Source organism: Strix aluco, chromosome 5, assembly GCF_031877795.1.
Source record: "Strix aluco isolate bStrAlu1 chromosome 5, bStrAlu1.hap1, whole genome shotgun sequence".
Classification (NCBI taxonomy): domain Eukaryota; kingdom Metazoa; phylum Chordata; class Aves; order Strigiformes; family Strigidae; genus Strix; species Strix aluco.
This window is the reverse complement of record NC_133935.1, coordinates 74,077,287-74,092,763: the sequence shown is the minus strand read 5'-3', so window position 1 is coordinate 74,092,763 and position 15,477 is coordinate 74,077,287. Positions and strand designations below refer to the sequence as shown.

The 15,477-nt window shown below is 40.7% G+C and overlaps 2 protein-coding genes across 2 annotated transcripts; one reads left to right on the top strand and one right to left on the bottom strand.

Annotated features, from left to right (window-relative positions):
• The first annotated feature begins 561 nt into the window (after positions 1–561).
• Positions 562–11,688, top strand: RINT1 (RAD50 interactor 1). The gene is made up of 15 exons (XM_074827815.1): positions 562–950; positions 1,427–1,617; positions 1,983–2,173; positions 2,329–2,570; positions 2,729–2,902; positions 2,980–3,129; positions 4,274–4,430; positions 5,602–5,712; positions 5,911–6,136; positions 6,722–6,859; positions 7,596–7,795; positions 9,015–9,229; positions 9,879–10,059; positions 10,141–10,259; positions 11,450–11,688. The coding sequence occupies exons 3-15, from the start codon at positions 1,997–1,999 to the stop codon at positions 11,661–11,663; spliced, it is 2,304 nt and encodes a 767-aa protein (XP_074683916.1). The 5' UTR covers positions 562–950; positions 1,427–1,617; positions 1,983–1,996; the 3' UTR covers positions 11,664–11,688.
• A 437-nt stretch (positions 11,689–12,125) lies between these two features.
• On the bottom strand, positions 12,126–14,086 carry EFCAB10 (EF-hand calcium binding domain 10). The gene is made up of 4 exons (XM_074827816.1): positions 13,914–14,086; positions 13,616–13,780; positions 13,276–13,360; positions 12,126–12,760 (listed from the first exon to the last, which is right to left on the bottom strand). The coding sequence occupies exons 1-4, from the start codon at positions 14,011–14,013 to the stop codon at positions 12,724–12,726; spliced, it is 387 nt and encodes a 128-aa protein (XP_074683917.1). The 5' UTR covers positions 14,014–14,086; the 3' UTR covers positions 12,126–12,723.
• Between the last annotated feature and the right edge of the window lie 1,391 nt (positions 14,087–15,477).

Sequence of the window (15,477 nt, the reverse complement as noted above, 5' to 3'; positions counted from 1 at the left end):
GTAGGGGATGAGGTGGGCTTCTGGTAGAAAAAAAAAAAAAAAGTACCATACAGCTGTTCTAAAAAGACATTGCATTTTCAGCCTCTTTCTGAACAAAATAAAAAGCTTGTGTTGCTAAAATCAGGTAAGTGGAAGACGGTTACCCTTGCCGCAGGCCCTGCGGGCTGGGTGGCCCTTCGCGCCCCTCAGGCACCTCAGCAGAGGCGACGTCTCGAGCAGCACGAAGCGGTGAAGGCTCCTGGGCCGGCGGGGCTGAGTTTTCCACGCAGGAACAAAATCCCCCGCTCCTCGACCGAGCCCAGCCTTGCTCAAAGCGCGACCGCCGGCCAAGCCGCCCGCCCGCAGCGCCCTGACGGGCCCAACCCGCGGGCCGGGCCGCCCCGCCCCGCCCCCCGCGCATGCGCGCTGCGCCGCGCTGGCCCCGCCCGCCGGGGCGCCTCACGCGGGCCCAGGGGCACGCGGGGCAGGGCGCGTGCGCCCCGCGCACCGCCGGCCCCGCCAGCGGGCGGAGCTGCGCGCACGTGACGCGGCGCCCGCGGGGCTGCGACGCGGCAGGGGCGGGGCTGCGGCGGCTGAGGGAGCCGCGGGCCTGTCAGCGGCGCCGGGCGGTGCCTGCCTCGGGCCCTGTCCCAGCAGCTGGCCGTCCGGCGGGGAGCCCTGGTCTCCGCGGGCCCCTGCGGGTTCCGCCGCCCGTTACCCCGAGCTCCGCCGCCTGCGCCCACTGGCGGGGCTCTGCTGGGCGCCGGGCAGCCTGCGAAGGAAAGCGGCGCCTCGGGGGCAGAGCTCAGAGCGGAGAAGGGCTCGCCGAGGCGCTAACGGCTGGCGGGGAAAGGGACTGCTTGGTCGCCCGGCCTGGGCCGTGGGTGGCAGGGGGGGGCCTGGCTCGGAGCCTCCCCGGGGCCCGCAGAGCCTTCTAACGCGCCGTGACACGGCCTGGCCCTCTGGCGAAGGTGGGTGCGGAGCTGCGTGCTTGAGCGGGAAAAAGGTTGGAGGATGCTCCTCAGTGTCCTGTTCCTATCTTCTCCTGTATCCTGATCCTTTCCTCTAGTAAGAAAAGAGCAGTGCTTGATTAGTAGTCTTCTGCGGCATTATTTTTTTGCGTTGTTGCAAACAGCATGGTGCTTTTTACTACTCTTTTCTTTATTCACTTCTTTAGCAAGACACTTGGTCTCCCAGTTTGTTTTTCCCGGTGCTCTCTATTGCTTCTCCAACTTTGGCTCGCTAGTTGCACCATTTTCTCTTTTCTTTTGTCTGTTTAATAGGGTTTTCACTTAATTAAAGTTTGCAGCAGATAAAGGCAAGTGTATAAATTTAATTTTTAAACACTGTTGTGAAAGTGATATTAAAATGTTGAGATTTGAACTAGCCAAACACTCGTCATTGTTGCCTTTTTTGTTTCACTGTAGATAATCATCCTCTGTTTCAGGTTTGGTTTTCTCTGGATGCTGACAAATGTGTGGATCAGCAAGTGCCTCTTCTGTTATACTGTGTAGGTTTTCTTACAAATATTTCAGTGGTCCTTCTACTTTACAAATCATTGCAAGACCAAAGTGGATACTTTGCTAGTACTTTGCATCACTCATCAGTGCTCTGGAACATCCTAAACTGTATGAAAAGGTAAAGTGGAACATTGTTATCTTTCTTTTTATTTTACAAAATTTCCTAGTATTTTTTATCGTTTTCCATATTACATAGGTAGAAACTACATATATATAATGAACTATTTTAATAAAATTCACACTTTTGGGAAAGGAAGAAATTAACAGGCATATTTGTCTTCAGTAATTAATGTATAATAAATCACCGGTTGAATGTGCAAGCAAGGTTTTATCATATCTCAGCTGAGACTTATGCCAGCAAATTGTCTCATTTAAAGCAGTGTATTTATGGAATGTCTTATTTAAGTTTTCATTTAAATTGAACTGCTCAGCTTTTCATGGAGTTTTGTTTTAGTGGTGACTAATTAGAAATTGTCTAATCAGTATTGCAGAGAATCATGGCAGCCATTGCTGTTAGAAAGAAAGAAGTCATTAGAGATCTAGATCGTTGTGATATCCCATACTATGTTTCTGAATTTGTGGAAAGAGAAGTGGGAAATGACTATGATTCTCTGAGGAAGCTGGACAACCTTATTGATAAGCTGTCTGCAAATAAGAAGCAGTTAGAAGAACAGGTAAACATCTTTTTTTTTTTTTCTCCTCTGAATATGCTATATGACTGATTAAGTATATTTAATGGAATTAAAGCAATGTATTAATACCTCAAATGGTACTACTCTACATAGGACAGTGGTTTTATGTCAGACTTAATACTTGTCTGTGAATGTAGGTACTTACAGTTTCATCAGAAGTCCCTAAAAGAATTCAGAATGCCTTAAAGAATGCAGAAGATTCTAAAAAGTCTCTGAGTCGGCTTTTAGAGGAAGAAACTCTTCTATCTGATTCAATCAGTAGCCACTTACTGAAAGCTCAGCCGTGGATGGAAGATCTCGACGTACTCATTAGTCAAGTAGAAGAGATTGAACGACACCTGGCCTATCTTAAATGGATTTCACGAATAGAAGAGTTAAGGTAGAATTTCTGAGTACCGCGTATGTCTTCTGAGACCGGTAACCTAGTTTATCCATCATTAAAATATTCTAGTTTTGAGAAAGTTTAATCTTCATTTTTTGATTATTTTCTGTTATCTTTAATGAATTTTTGACCCTGGCTTTTCTTGTATTTTATAGTGATAGCATTCAGCAATATCTGATGACCAACAATGTTCCAGAGGCAGCCAGTACTCTAGCATTCATGGCAGAACTGGATATTAAACTTCAGGAGTCATCTTGTTCTCATCTTCTTGCCTTTGTGAGATCCACTGTTAAATTCTGGCATAAAATTCTTAAGGACAAATTGTCAAGGTGAGAGATGTACCACCACTCCCTCATCTTTGTATTGTACTGTAGGTTCGTGTTAAAGTGCTTGTTTTGCCCTTCAGTGACTTTGAAGAGGTGCTAACCCAGCTCCGCTGGCCATTTGTGGGGCCACCACAGTCTCAGGCATTTGGCCTTGCTGCACCAGCCAGTGCTCCTGATGTATACAACAATTTGGAGATGTTGTTTTGTCAGCTTCTGAAATTGCAAACTTCGTATCCTTTTAAACAGTTGTGGTGTATTTTAGTAAGAATAATAAATGTCAGAGATGCACATTCTCAAGGAGAGTTATTTAAAATTTTGTTCTCCCTAAAGACAGAAGATAATTTGTATTTATGTTACTTTGTATTAACATTAGAATGTATTGTTTGTTTAGAAAATGCCAGGTGCTAAAGTTGTCCTTTTTGGCAGTAGCAACAATGGAACTCCAAGTCATCAGATCTAGTGATCTCATGGTAGCTGACAGCTCAGGGTTCCTGAGGATCAAGCCTTACATGCTTCAGCAAGATTGCCCATCTTAATAAAAAAATGGTGATGTATGTGTTAGTTGACACAGTTAATGCTTTTCCTTTCATAGCCTTAATCACTTTATAATATGTCCCATCCCAGAAAGAAAAGAGGGAAAGCTTGAAGATATGTGTCTCGGAAGGAGACTTTGTGAAAAGGGGAGGCCATGGAAGGATATTTATTGTGCAGTGATAGTAGTCTGCCTTTGAGGTTAATCAGAAGGCACTGCTGCTCATCCTGTTCTTTTCTTTATGTTAATTAAATAAAGCATAGCTAAAGTGCAACCAAGCCGTTTTTCCTGGAGTGGTTGTGGCTGCTTTTTTTGTTTGTTTGTTTTTAAAATAAATCGGGGAGTGGGAAGATACAAGGCCATTCTACACAGCCCTGAGTTGGTAACAGTTTTGGTCTGTCAGACTGGGTCACTTAAATCAGTTACGTGAAAATGGGAAATCATATATTGCATTTATTAATCTCATGAGTCCTTTATCCTCCTTTAACAAATATGAATACATCTGTCTCTTGGATAGCCCCTGTGTTTGGTACTGATGATGGTGGTTTTCTGTGTTTGTTTGGGTTTTTTTTAATTGTATGAGTTTTCTAAATCAAACTGACTGAAGTGATTTGTATTGTCACTGAACAAATAACCCTTAGTAGGCTGAGTTGTATTAAATATTATATAAACTGAAATATTTTGAGTATCCTTCATATTTGAGGAATTTTATAGATTGCGTAATACTGCCTTCGGCCAATGAGGTAGAACTAAGAAATGTTCATTTTTATAAACCCATTCCCTTGAAATGATGATGTTGGGAGAATTCAACACTTAAATTTGTCCTTAACTGTCAAACTTAGAGATGAACTGTTAACCAAACCTAAACAATTGCCAGAAAAGTACTCCTTACCCCCATCGCCGCCCATTATTCTTCCAATACAGATCATGCTGAATCCTCTTCAGAAAAGATTCAAATATCATTTCACTGGAAATAAACAAACCAATGTTTTAAACAAGGTATGGGAGAAAGCAGTTTGATTTTTTTTTTTAATGCTTTTTTCCCCCTGTATTTAAATTTGTATACCTTTAACACTTTCCTTTCTGAAACTAAGATTCTTCAAAACCGTGCAGTTCTTGTGCCTGCCTAAGTGTGTACAGGCATGAAGATAGCGCTTGGAGGCCTTTTAGAGGCACAAACGTTTTCTCTGGGCCTGGTGATATTTCTCTCTTGCCCAGATCCTTTAGAAAGCGTTACTACAATCTTCGACTGACTCCCATAATTTCAGAAGGTTTGATTAATTTTCTCTGTTGTGTTGCAAAGGGTTTTGCACTGTTCTTACTGCTTGAGCTCAAAGGCTGTACAAAGCTGTGGCTTTGTTTTTTGGCATTGTGTTTTGCTACCTTCGTGTAACTGAAAATGTTGAGATTCTGCTCTTAATGTGATTAGTTTAAAGGCACTGTTACATAATTAGTTTTCTGGGTTAAATTTTTTAATTGACCTACAACAAGAGTTTTTAGCAGTTGGAAACTGACTCACTTTTTGTATGAGTTAACTTAAAAAACTGAGATTTCTATCTGAGAATTGTCATTGGAACAGGTTTCAATGCATTGATGCTGCTGTAATGCATCGAGCAGAGTTTGAGAGCTGTTTTGTAACAGCTACAGCCCATATTTTTAAGTGTGGAAACTGAAAAAGCTTAAAAGCATTAAAATGTGAAATAAGAAGGTTATAGATTTTCCCCTTCCAGGGGGAAGGTGGGGTTGAGGTTGGGTACAATAACAGTAAGAACAGAGCTACTGGGAAGAGTTTTCTCAGGAGTGCATCCTTTTTGCTGTACCAAGAAATAAAGACCACACAGAAGAACAGGAGGAAGTATGTGAAGCAGAAAAGAGGACCTCATGAGTGAGAAGGCAGTAGAGCAGTGGGAGATAAAAAAATGGAGCTTTTGCTTGCGAAGAAACAGAATAATTGGTGCATTTAAGACAATTCAAATCCAGAAATACTTCTCTGATGCTGCTTTTATGAAAATCAAAGCTAAGTAAAACACAGTGCAAGACTTGAGTGATCTGAGATCAAGAGGAGGCAGGGAAGAGATGGGTATTTTTTAGAAGCTGGTCTTAAAATAGTAGCACTTGAATAAATGTTGTTTGGATGCATTTAGTATTTTATTTTCTTTTTTTAAATAAGCCCGAGTGGTATTTAACACAAGTACTTATGTGGATTGGAAATCATGCAAAGTTCCTTGATGACAAAATCCAGCCAATACTGGACAAGGCAGGATCTTCAGTGAATGCCGGGGTAAGCACTTTCATGGTTTTATATATATATATGAATATGTAAGTCAACTTCTGATAGATACTTGTGCAAGCCCACTTCCACTGATCTCACTAAGTGTGTGGTCACTTAACTCAGTCTAGTAGCAGTTTGTTATGTGCATGTTTGCACCTGTTAATACTTCCTATCTCTGACATTTTATTCACTTCTTTCTTTTAAAAGCTTGAATTCTCTCGTGCTCTAGTAATGTTGATTTTGGAGAAGCTGGCTGCTGATATTCCATGCCTGTTGTATGATGACACACTGTTTTGTCACCTTGTGGATGAGGTACTTCTGTTTGAGAGAGAGTTGTACAGTGTTCACGGTTATCTCAGCACCTTTCCCAGTTGCATGCATATTCTGTCAGAAGAATCCTGCTTCCAAAGGTGGCTAACAGTGGAAAAAAAATGTAAGACTTCCATTGGATTTTGTTGGCCTTTATATTGCACATTCAGAAACTGTATATACTTACAGGAATAGAATTCTCAAATAGGATATGTCACTTGGACAGGGCTACTATGTAAGACATACATATTTTTATATTCTGTGATTATTTTGACTAAAAATTGTTTAGACTGGAATAGTGCTTCTGTAGTTTGTAGGACTCTTGCCTCTAAGCTGTATGGAATCCAGTAGCCTTATTTTTAGATAATTGTTATATTTATGTGTGTGCAGACAAGGATGGGCTTTAAATTGAAATAGGGGAAGGGTATTAACTTTTGAGAAATTAAGAGAAAATCTATTGGAAAGGAGCAAGACAACTATTATAAAACAAAACTCCCAATCAACTCTGACATAGTTGTTAACAGCATTGCAAATGCAGATACGTTGAAGCTGGTTTTCTATGAAGTCATTAGTAGTTTTTATAACCTGAAAATATAAAATTTAACTTACAAGAGATGAGGGTTTTATGTTTATGTATTTTAGAGGGAGCTTTGTTAGCATTTTTTTTTAATTAAAAACTTAAACAATTTATGAGTTGTGTGCATCTCAGTTGCTCTTCAGAAAATGGACTCGATGCTTTCATCAGAGGCTGCGTGGATATCGCAATACAAAGATATCACTGACGTAGATGAAATGAAAGTCCCAGACTGCGCTGAAACTTTTATGACTCTATTGTTAGTTATAACAGGTAATTATTAATCTATGGGCATTGTTCTTGTTTGTAACGAATAGTAAAAAAAGTTCAGCTAATAGATTTATTTACTATCCATTGTCAGCAGCAGTCACTAAATGTTGCAAAGTTGTGACGTTTACAATGTAATAAAAGCTTTCCTGTTTTGTATTTTGGACACTAACTCAAGCATATTCTGGGCACTAATCTTAAGCTAGTGACATGTTTACAAAATAATAACTGAAAAAAACCATTTGATATTTGGCATATTAAAACTCATTCATACTTGAGAGAATATAATTTGTTACAATGTAGTAATAAAAACATCCTACTATTCCTTTTGAATCTGTGTCAATTTAGAAGCTAATAAGTAACATCTGCTTTCTTGGAACAGAACATAAGAGCAAGTAAGTTTTCAGGAGACACTTAACTGCATATTCAATGGCTTTATCTTGCTCTGTGTGAGTACGCTTTAGGGGCCACACTGGCTGGTGTGGTATAATCACATACTGCTTCAAGTATTAGAACACAAAATGCTAGTGGAATCGGGAGGGGTAAGAATGTCATTTTGTTACGTGTTTAGCTTTTGCAGCGACTAGTTCCCTGAAATCGTTGAAATATGTCAACTGTCTTAAACTATATGATGTTCTCATAGGTGTAAGGTGGTATAATAAGATGACTGTAATGTTTCTTTTTGAAAAGCTTTTTATTCAGTGTTGGAAAACCTAAAAACATTTTATTAATGTCTTTCCAGATAGGTATAAGAATCTTCCAACAGCTTCCAGAAAACTGCAGTTCCTGGGCCTACAGAAGGAGTTAGTTGATGATTTCAGAATACGATTAACTCAAGTAATGAAGGAAGAGACTAGAGCTTCTTTAGGCTTCCGATACTGTGCAATCCTTAATGCTGTTAACTATATAGCAACAGTGTTGGCAGACTGGGCTGACAATGTAGTAAGTAATTATCCGACTTTAAAAAAAAAAAAAAAGGGCTTTGGATAACAAACTTTTTTTCCAGCACTGTTTAAGTGTCTTCAGAATTAATTATTGAAAAAAGAGAATGAAATGTAAATTTAAATTTAATAAAAGATGTATAAATAAGGACAGATTATTGTTTGAGATCTAAGCTGTATTAATTACAACATTCTAGGGAAATTTAAAGAGAGCCTGGGGGATGGAATAATGTGAACAGACAAAAAAGTAGTCCCTTTACATGCTTTGTATTGTAAAAAATCAGTCAGTTAATTTTGGAGATCTCTGAGTCAGTATTGACAGCATTGATGTTGAAGTGCATGCAGTAGCCTGAGCACAATGCTTGAACTACTCTCATGGCAGGTCAGCTTAAACAGACTCAGCATGGGTATCTGCGTTGCAGCATGGTTTAGGTGTTGCTCAGAAAAGCCACTCACTGATAACTGGGAATTGGGAATTAATGATTTTGCTGTGTAATAGCCTGGTGGCAACATGGCTGTTGTGTAGCATTTCAGCTTTTCTGTGGTTATTGGTACAAAAGATCAAAAAACCTGTTACTTGTAAAGTATGTAAAAAGAGGTATTGTGTGCAAGATGGGCAGCCTCCGAATTCTTTTTGTCTTCGTAGGAAACTGTGGCTCTAGCAGAGGATAATCTTGGCTTGATAGGACAGCAGCCTTCATCTTGTAAAGCTGTGTCTGCTGAAGTGTCTTGATCAGCTTAAAAGCAAAACCCAACAAGTTGTTACCACTATGTCACATTAAACTTGCTTCATTTTCTTGCAGTTGTCAGCCCAGAAAATTTATGATTTAATGAACGATTATTTCTAAAATGACTTACAATTAAAGATTCTAGTTTACTTTCACAAACATTAAAAAGGACAAAATCAGGGTGTTTTTTTTTAAGCTTTCTGCTGTCAGTCTTAAAATATCTTTTTGGTATTTCTCTAGATCTGTTCCCCTTACCTGTCTGCTTTCGTATCTGAAACCTGTATTAGTTCCATCACTAGGATTAAACCACTGTGCTTTGTTTTTCAGGGCCACAGGGAACCATCAGAAAGTGATTTCAAAATCTTAAAATTTTAAGTTTATAAATTGGTCAGGAGAGTGTTTTCTAGAACTGTGCCTGTTTAAAGTACGAATGAAAAGTTCAAATGGTAAGATTATTTTTTGTGTTATTCATATCTGGTTTTGTTTCTCTAGTTCTTCTTGCAGCTGCAGCAGGCTGAGCTGGAAGTTCATGCAGAAAGTAATGCTGTCAGTAAACTACAGCTAGGGCAGCTGGCTTCGATGGAGAGTTCTGTCTTTGACGAAATGATTAACCTCCTGGAACGCTTGAAACATGATATGCTCACTCGTCAAGTAGATCATGTCTTCAGAGAGGTCAAAGATGCTGCAAAGCTGTATAAAAAAGAGAGGTGATTCTGTCTGTTTACTCTCTTCCCATATTACAATATTGTTTCCTATTAAAAATATTGAGGTAAATAAAGGAAGGAGTAGCTAATAGGCAAAATTATTTTCCTGAATAGGAATGGCACAGGGTAGTAAGTTTTGGAAAATTCTTTTTAACACTTACTTCAAGACTGTTTTAATTAATGTTTTCTAAAGTAGTTCCACAATTAGTGGGCACATTACCTTAAAAACCTTAGGGAGAATTCTGGATCACTCTAGTTTGGACAAGAATTATTTTCTTCATAGTAGTATTAAAGAGTTAATATGAAATGGCCTCTAATGGCTGTTCTGTCTTCACAGGCTCATAGGGCTGCTTGAATGTTTGCTCCTGTGTAGAACAGTTCTGAAGTAGTTCAAAAAATGAATATGATGATTTTCTAGATTAGATGGAGTTTGAATGGCGTGTTCAGAGATTTATAACTAAAGCATGACTTTTAATATTAAATGAAATCTAAAAATAGCATTAGACTGATTACTTTTAGATTTGAAATGGGAAAGAACTCTCTCTGAACCATTGTAAATGGGCAAGATTTTTTTTAAAGGATAATTTTAACTTCAGTTGTTGCAATGTGAATAACTTCATTACAATGACTTCGGTGCGATTGTTTCTTTCAGGTGGTTATCTTTACCATCTCAAGCAGAGCAAGCAGTGATGTCCTTATCGAGCACAGCTTGCCCAATGTTGTTGACCCTACGGGACCGCTTGCTACAACTAGAACAGCAGCTCTGTCACTCACTGTTCAAAATTTTCTGGCAAATGCTTGCAGAGAAAGTGGATATATACATATATCAGGAAGTAGGTATCGGCAAAATGTGACCCATACAGTAGGTGCTGGTGACCGGCCTAAACAGCAGATGTACCTCTTTGTGTTTGTAGATAATTATGGCAAATCATTTCAATGAAGGAGGAGCAGCACAACTCCAGTTTGACATGAGTAGAAATCTGTTCCCTTTATTTTCACACTACTGCAAGAGGCCAGAAAACTACTTCAAGCAGTAAGTAGGCAAACTTCTGGTCCGTTGGTATTTCAGAAGTGAATGTCCAGATGAATACATGTGTTTTACATATCACCAAGATTATTTTCACAGTTAGTTTTGAACCACACTTAAAATATGTGGATCATTTATGCTTCCGGTGTTTACAACTAGGAAAGTTTTGATTCTGCTGCATATGCTCAGATAGCAATGGACTGTGGTGTGTGTTCTGGAGTATTTTGTGCAGTCAGGATATCTAAATAAATTAACTTATGGAAGGAATATAAGTAGCACAGGCTTTTGAAACTGGAGCCAAAGAAACTACTCAAAGATACAGTTGAAACACAGTAAACTATTTTTAGAAGAAAGACTAAACTATGTTCCTGCTCAGAATTGCCTTGCATAGTGGTCCAGTTGCTTTCAGTGATGAGAAGAAACTACCTTCTTTGTGATCAGTCTTTTAAATAGTCCACAGTCTTCTAAAGAGTCCAGTACTAAACTCCTAGGGTAATTGGGGCAGAAATCTTAATATTTTTAATTAATATGGAGCGTGGCATTCAGTCTTGAACACTTGAAGACAAATATATGCTGGCATTTTTAAATTGGAATATTCATCTTCAGGTTTAAGGGTTTTTTTTGAGCACATCACGTTCATAAAGGTATTGATACATGCGTATTATTCCCAGCATAAGAGGACACACATACACAAAGGAACCATAAAAAAAAAAATGCGTAATGGGTACACAGCTATCTATTGTATTTAGACTAGAAACAATGTGACAACAACACGGTATCAGTTTGGTCCTTAATGATATTAATTAGGAAAAATGTTCAGGTTCTAGCAACTGTGTGTTAAATTGTGCTCTTAAAATATACTGAAGAAGTTCCTAATTATCTTAGGGGCAAATGTAGCTAGGGAAAGCTAGACTGATTAAATGGTAAATTCTATTCTGTATTTTTAATATTAGTGAAAAAACTTAAGAAGCTGGGAGGCAAAATATTGATGATTATGAAATACACATACATAATGGAAAAGGCTTAGACAGTGAGAAGTAGTATACTGTTTGCCTTGATCTAAGCACCACTTTTCAGTTCAATGCTCCTGATCCTTTTCAGAAGACTATGGAGGTTTTTTTGTTACATTTAACTTTGTGCACATAGTGGTTATCTCATGGGTCCTTCTCATCTTAATCCATGTAACTTCCCTCTAGCATAAAAGAAGCCTGTATTATCCTGAACCTGAATATCGGCTCTGCCTTGCTGCTGAAGGATGTACTACAGTCAGCCTCAGAAAATGAAACATTAAAACCAAACCAGCCGTCTGCAACAGCAGCACTAAATGAACTTGGAGTTTATAAATTAGCTCAAAAGGATGTTGAGATTCTTCTCAATTTGAGAGCTAGTTGGCCAAATACAGGAAAATAAAGACTTCTTCAGAAATGGTTAATAACTTTGTCTAAACTACTTATTTTAAACAAAAGCAAAGCAAGTATGTTGTAATATACTTGTTTGTTTTTTTTTTTCAATACTGTATGCTGAATGACTGGTTTAATCTAATAAGATCTTCTGCCTTATTCTATACAGTTTTTAAAAAAAATTCAAAATGCTACTGATTTGGTTATTTTCCTTAACCTCCTTGCCATTGCCTTTAGAAGCTAAAACTGTCATCTTTAATGGATATGTCTGCCTGGTCAGGGTTGTGTGCTGTAACATCATTCTAAGGAATACAGAGTAGTTACAGTGTAAATACACCTGTGTACAATGCAAACAACTCTTCCCTGTGACTTGGTCCACCTTCACCTAAATGTGCGTGTTTTACATATCTAAATCCCAGGTAATGGATGTTCTGTATTAAAATGTGTGCAAACAGGACACTGAAGGAATGAATATGTCACTTTGTTTTCTTTATTCATACTAATTCAAATTTTTTTATTTGCTGTACCAAAGTATCTCCTAATTTTTTTTAAAGTTTCTCAAAAATTGCATAAATACTGTGTTGTAACTTTGAAAACATCATTTTACTTGGAAGTGCTACCTTTCTTTAACTGTGGACATTTGTCATAACTTGCTAAAGTTGGTCTTTCCTTTAAAAAAAAAAAAAAAAAGGCAAAACACTGCACAAGCCCAAAAAACAACTTATGAAACAGCTCAACTCCTAAAGTTAATGAGTAATGGTAATGAGCCAACAGGTAACAACCCCCTACTGTAAGCTACAAACTCAAGGAGGAAACTTCAAAACATGGTTTAGTTGTGTAAATATGATCTCTACTTTTTTTTTTTTTAACCATCTACTTGCATTAAGAAAATCAATTCTCAAAAAATAGGCCCTTCTAGGGCCTGTTAAATGTGAACAAATTCTTGTCATTTGTCCTTCTCAGATGATTGCTCAAACAAGGGGGGAATGAGTATTGGCTATCCACAGCTGACAAACCAGAACTGGAGCAAGAGGCCTATTTCTAATACATGTAGCAGACCACTGCTCAAGCTAATACCCAACCCAGCTCTCCAGCATCTTCTTCTTCCTAAGACAGAAAAAAAAAAAAAAGAATTCTAGTTAGATAACAATGAAACAATGAGGATAATTATTTCCAGTCACCTTTTGGTGACTGCAAAAGCTACCAAAAAATTGCCCCTAGAACCATACCTTGACCATGAGAAATTATTATAACTCTGAGCTTGTTTCATCTACAGCTGTGCAAAGAAGACAACACTTTCACATTTCTAGATCAGTATTTGAACCCCTGGGCTACCTGCTGATGTCTGTCTGACCTGAGGGGTGGGTAATCTGAGAGGGCTGCTTTGAGAGAACCACGCAACCGAGATGGTGGAGGAAAATGCTGAATTTGGTTCAGGTCACAGCAAGCCAAGCACAGTCAGTCGGGCAATAATGGACTTTTTTAGATCTTGCAATGTGAAGTAAATTGGGTTAAAGCAGCAAGTCCTTTAATTATGTAGTTTTGTAAATAAAAGACAAATCAGTAAAATATCTCCTGTGCGTACTCCCGCACCTAAAAAAACCCCTTTCAGTTAAACTTACACTTCTTCCTTGAATACATCCAGTGTGATATTCACATCATCTCCAAACTGCAGATCTTCAGTGCTCAGTCCCAAAGTTTTAAGAGCTAAAAGGAAAGAGAATTTCCTATGCAAGTCTTTGAAAGGTTAATTTAACACCTTAAAGTGGCCTAAATATAAAAGGTAAACATATATAACTTAAAATATGTGACTTTTTTAGCTTCCCAAGTTCCAGGTTGTGTACTGGCAGACATGTGGATACTCTTAAAGTACACACAGGCATAGCTTTGAAACTATTTTAATAATTCTGTGCAAACAAACCCAACCGTGTCAGTATGACCTGCTTTCCAGGTGAGACGCACCTTCTCTGTACTGCGCTGGCGTTACATGGCCTTGGCCCACCACGTCCAGCAAGCTGAACATGGCGGCCAGGTTGGCCTCGTCCATGAGGTACGGGTACTCCCCCTCGGCTCGTTGTCCAGCCTTCACCCTTTCCAGCGCCTGGATCAGGAACTCGCGTGGTCTTTCTGCAACGAATTAACATTTCCCGCAGACGCAGGGCCCTCAGCTGGTGACCGAAGGCCGCACAGTCCCTCCCGCCCACCCTCTTTTCGCGGCGGAGCGGGGGGCGCTGGGGCTCTGCCGCTCCGCGGGCCGCACCGGGGCGGTGGTAGAGGAGCAGCGCGCCGAGGCGGTGGAGCAGCTCGGGGAGCCGGTGCCGCAGCAGGTAGTCGCGGCTCTGCTGCTCGCCCGCCGCCATCCCGCGTTGCTGGGAGACCGCGCGCGCCGGCCGTTAACCGTCCCCGCCCCGCCAGCGGCGGCCTGAGGGGAGCGCGGCGGGGCGGCCCCCGGGCGGCGGAGGGGAGGGCGCGGCGGGGCGGGGCGGGCTCCTCCAGGAAGCGAAGGCAGCCGAAACAGGGACGGGGGGCTCGGCGGGAGGGCAGCGGCCGCTCGGCAGAGCTGGCGGGGCGCGCCCTCGGCCCGCGCAGGGCGACAGGCGGAGCACAGCGGCTGCCGAGGCCGTAGTGGCTGCGCGGGCCCCGCTTCAGGGGACAGACAGTGGGACGCACAAATCGATTTGCCTAGCTGTGATTACGTTAGCGCTAGAACAGAAAATCAGCGCTTCCAGCCAAGTTACTAGTTTGTACCGCAGTTACTTTAATTCACGGGGAAAGAAAATTACACTCTATTGTACGTAAGATTTCACAGAATCACAGAATCGTCTAGGTTGGAAAGGACCTTGAAGATCATCCAGTCCAACCGTTAACCTAGCACTGACAGTTCCCAACTACACCAGATCCCTCAGCGCTATGTCAACCCGACTCTTAAACACCTCCAGGGATGGGGACTCCACCACTGCCCTGGGCAGCCCATTCCAACACTTAACAACCCGTTCTGTAAAGAAATGCTTCCTAATATCCAGTCTAAACCTTCTCAGGTGCAACTTGAGGCCATTCCCTCTTGTCCTATTGCTTGTTACTTGGTTAAAGAGACTCATCCCCAGCTCTCTGCAACCTCCTTTCAGGCAGTTGTAGAGGGCGATGAGGTCTCCCCTCAGCCTCCTCTTCTCCAGACTAAACAACCCCAGTTCCCTCAGCCGCTCCTCGTAGGACATGTGCTCCAGACCCTTCACCAGCTTCGTTGCCCTTCTCTGGACACGCTCGAGTAATTCAATGTCTTTTTTGTAGCGAGTACAGGGGTAAGATCCCTTCCCTGTCTTCTCCCTTTCAGCCACATTTCCTTCCTTATGCGGTAATGCAGGCTACACCCTTTGCTCTGTTCCATACACCGTCCACTACCCTGACTCGCTTGCTAAAGGTGGACTTTGTTAATCCCAGTAAACATGAGAGGACAGCAAAATGTCCCGCTGCTGCCCAGAGGAACACAGTCATGTGCACTCAGTACTGGTACGAGGCGCAAAGACAACGAGGAGCAATGGAGAGCGAGAAAGGTTACATCTTAAAAATCATTGTTGGGGTTTGAACCATAGCCTGTGCAAACAGAGAAGAGACATCAAAGAAACCTTTTATTGTACTACCCCCCTGTGAGTAGGAGAAAGATAATAAAGTGTCCCACTAAAAAATAGAAGAAAATTCAAGCAAATCTACAAAGACATAGCCATCTGCCATCAAATAAAAATAGACAATAATAAATGAGCATTTAGTAAAGAAAAATGGTATTTCTGTGAAAAGTCTAGCACTATATATATTTAACTATTTGCCAA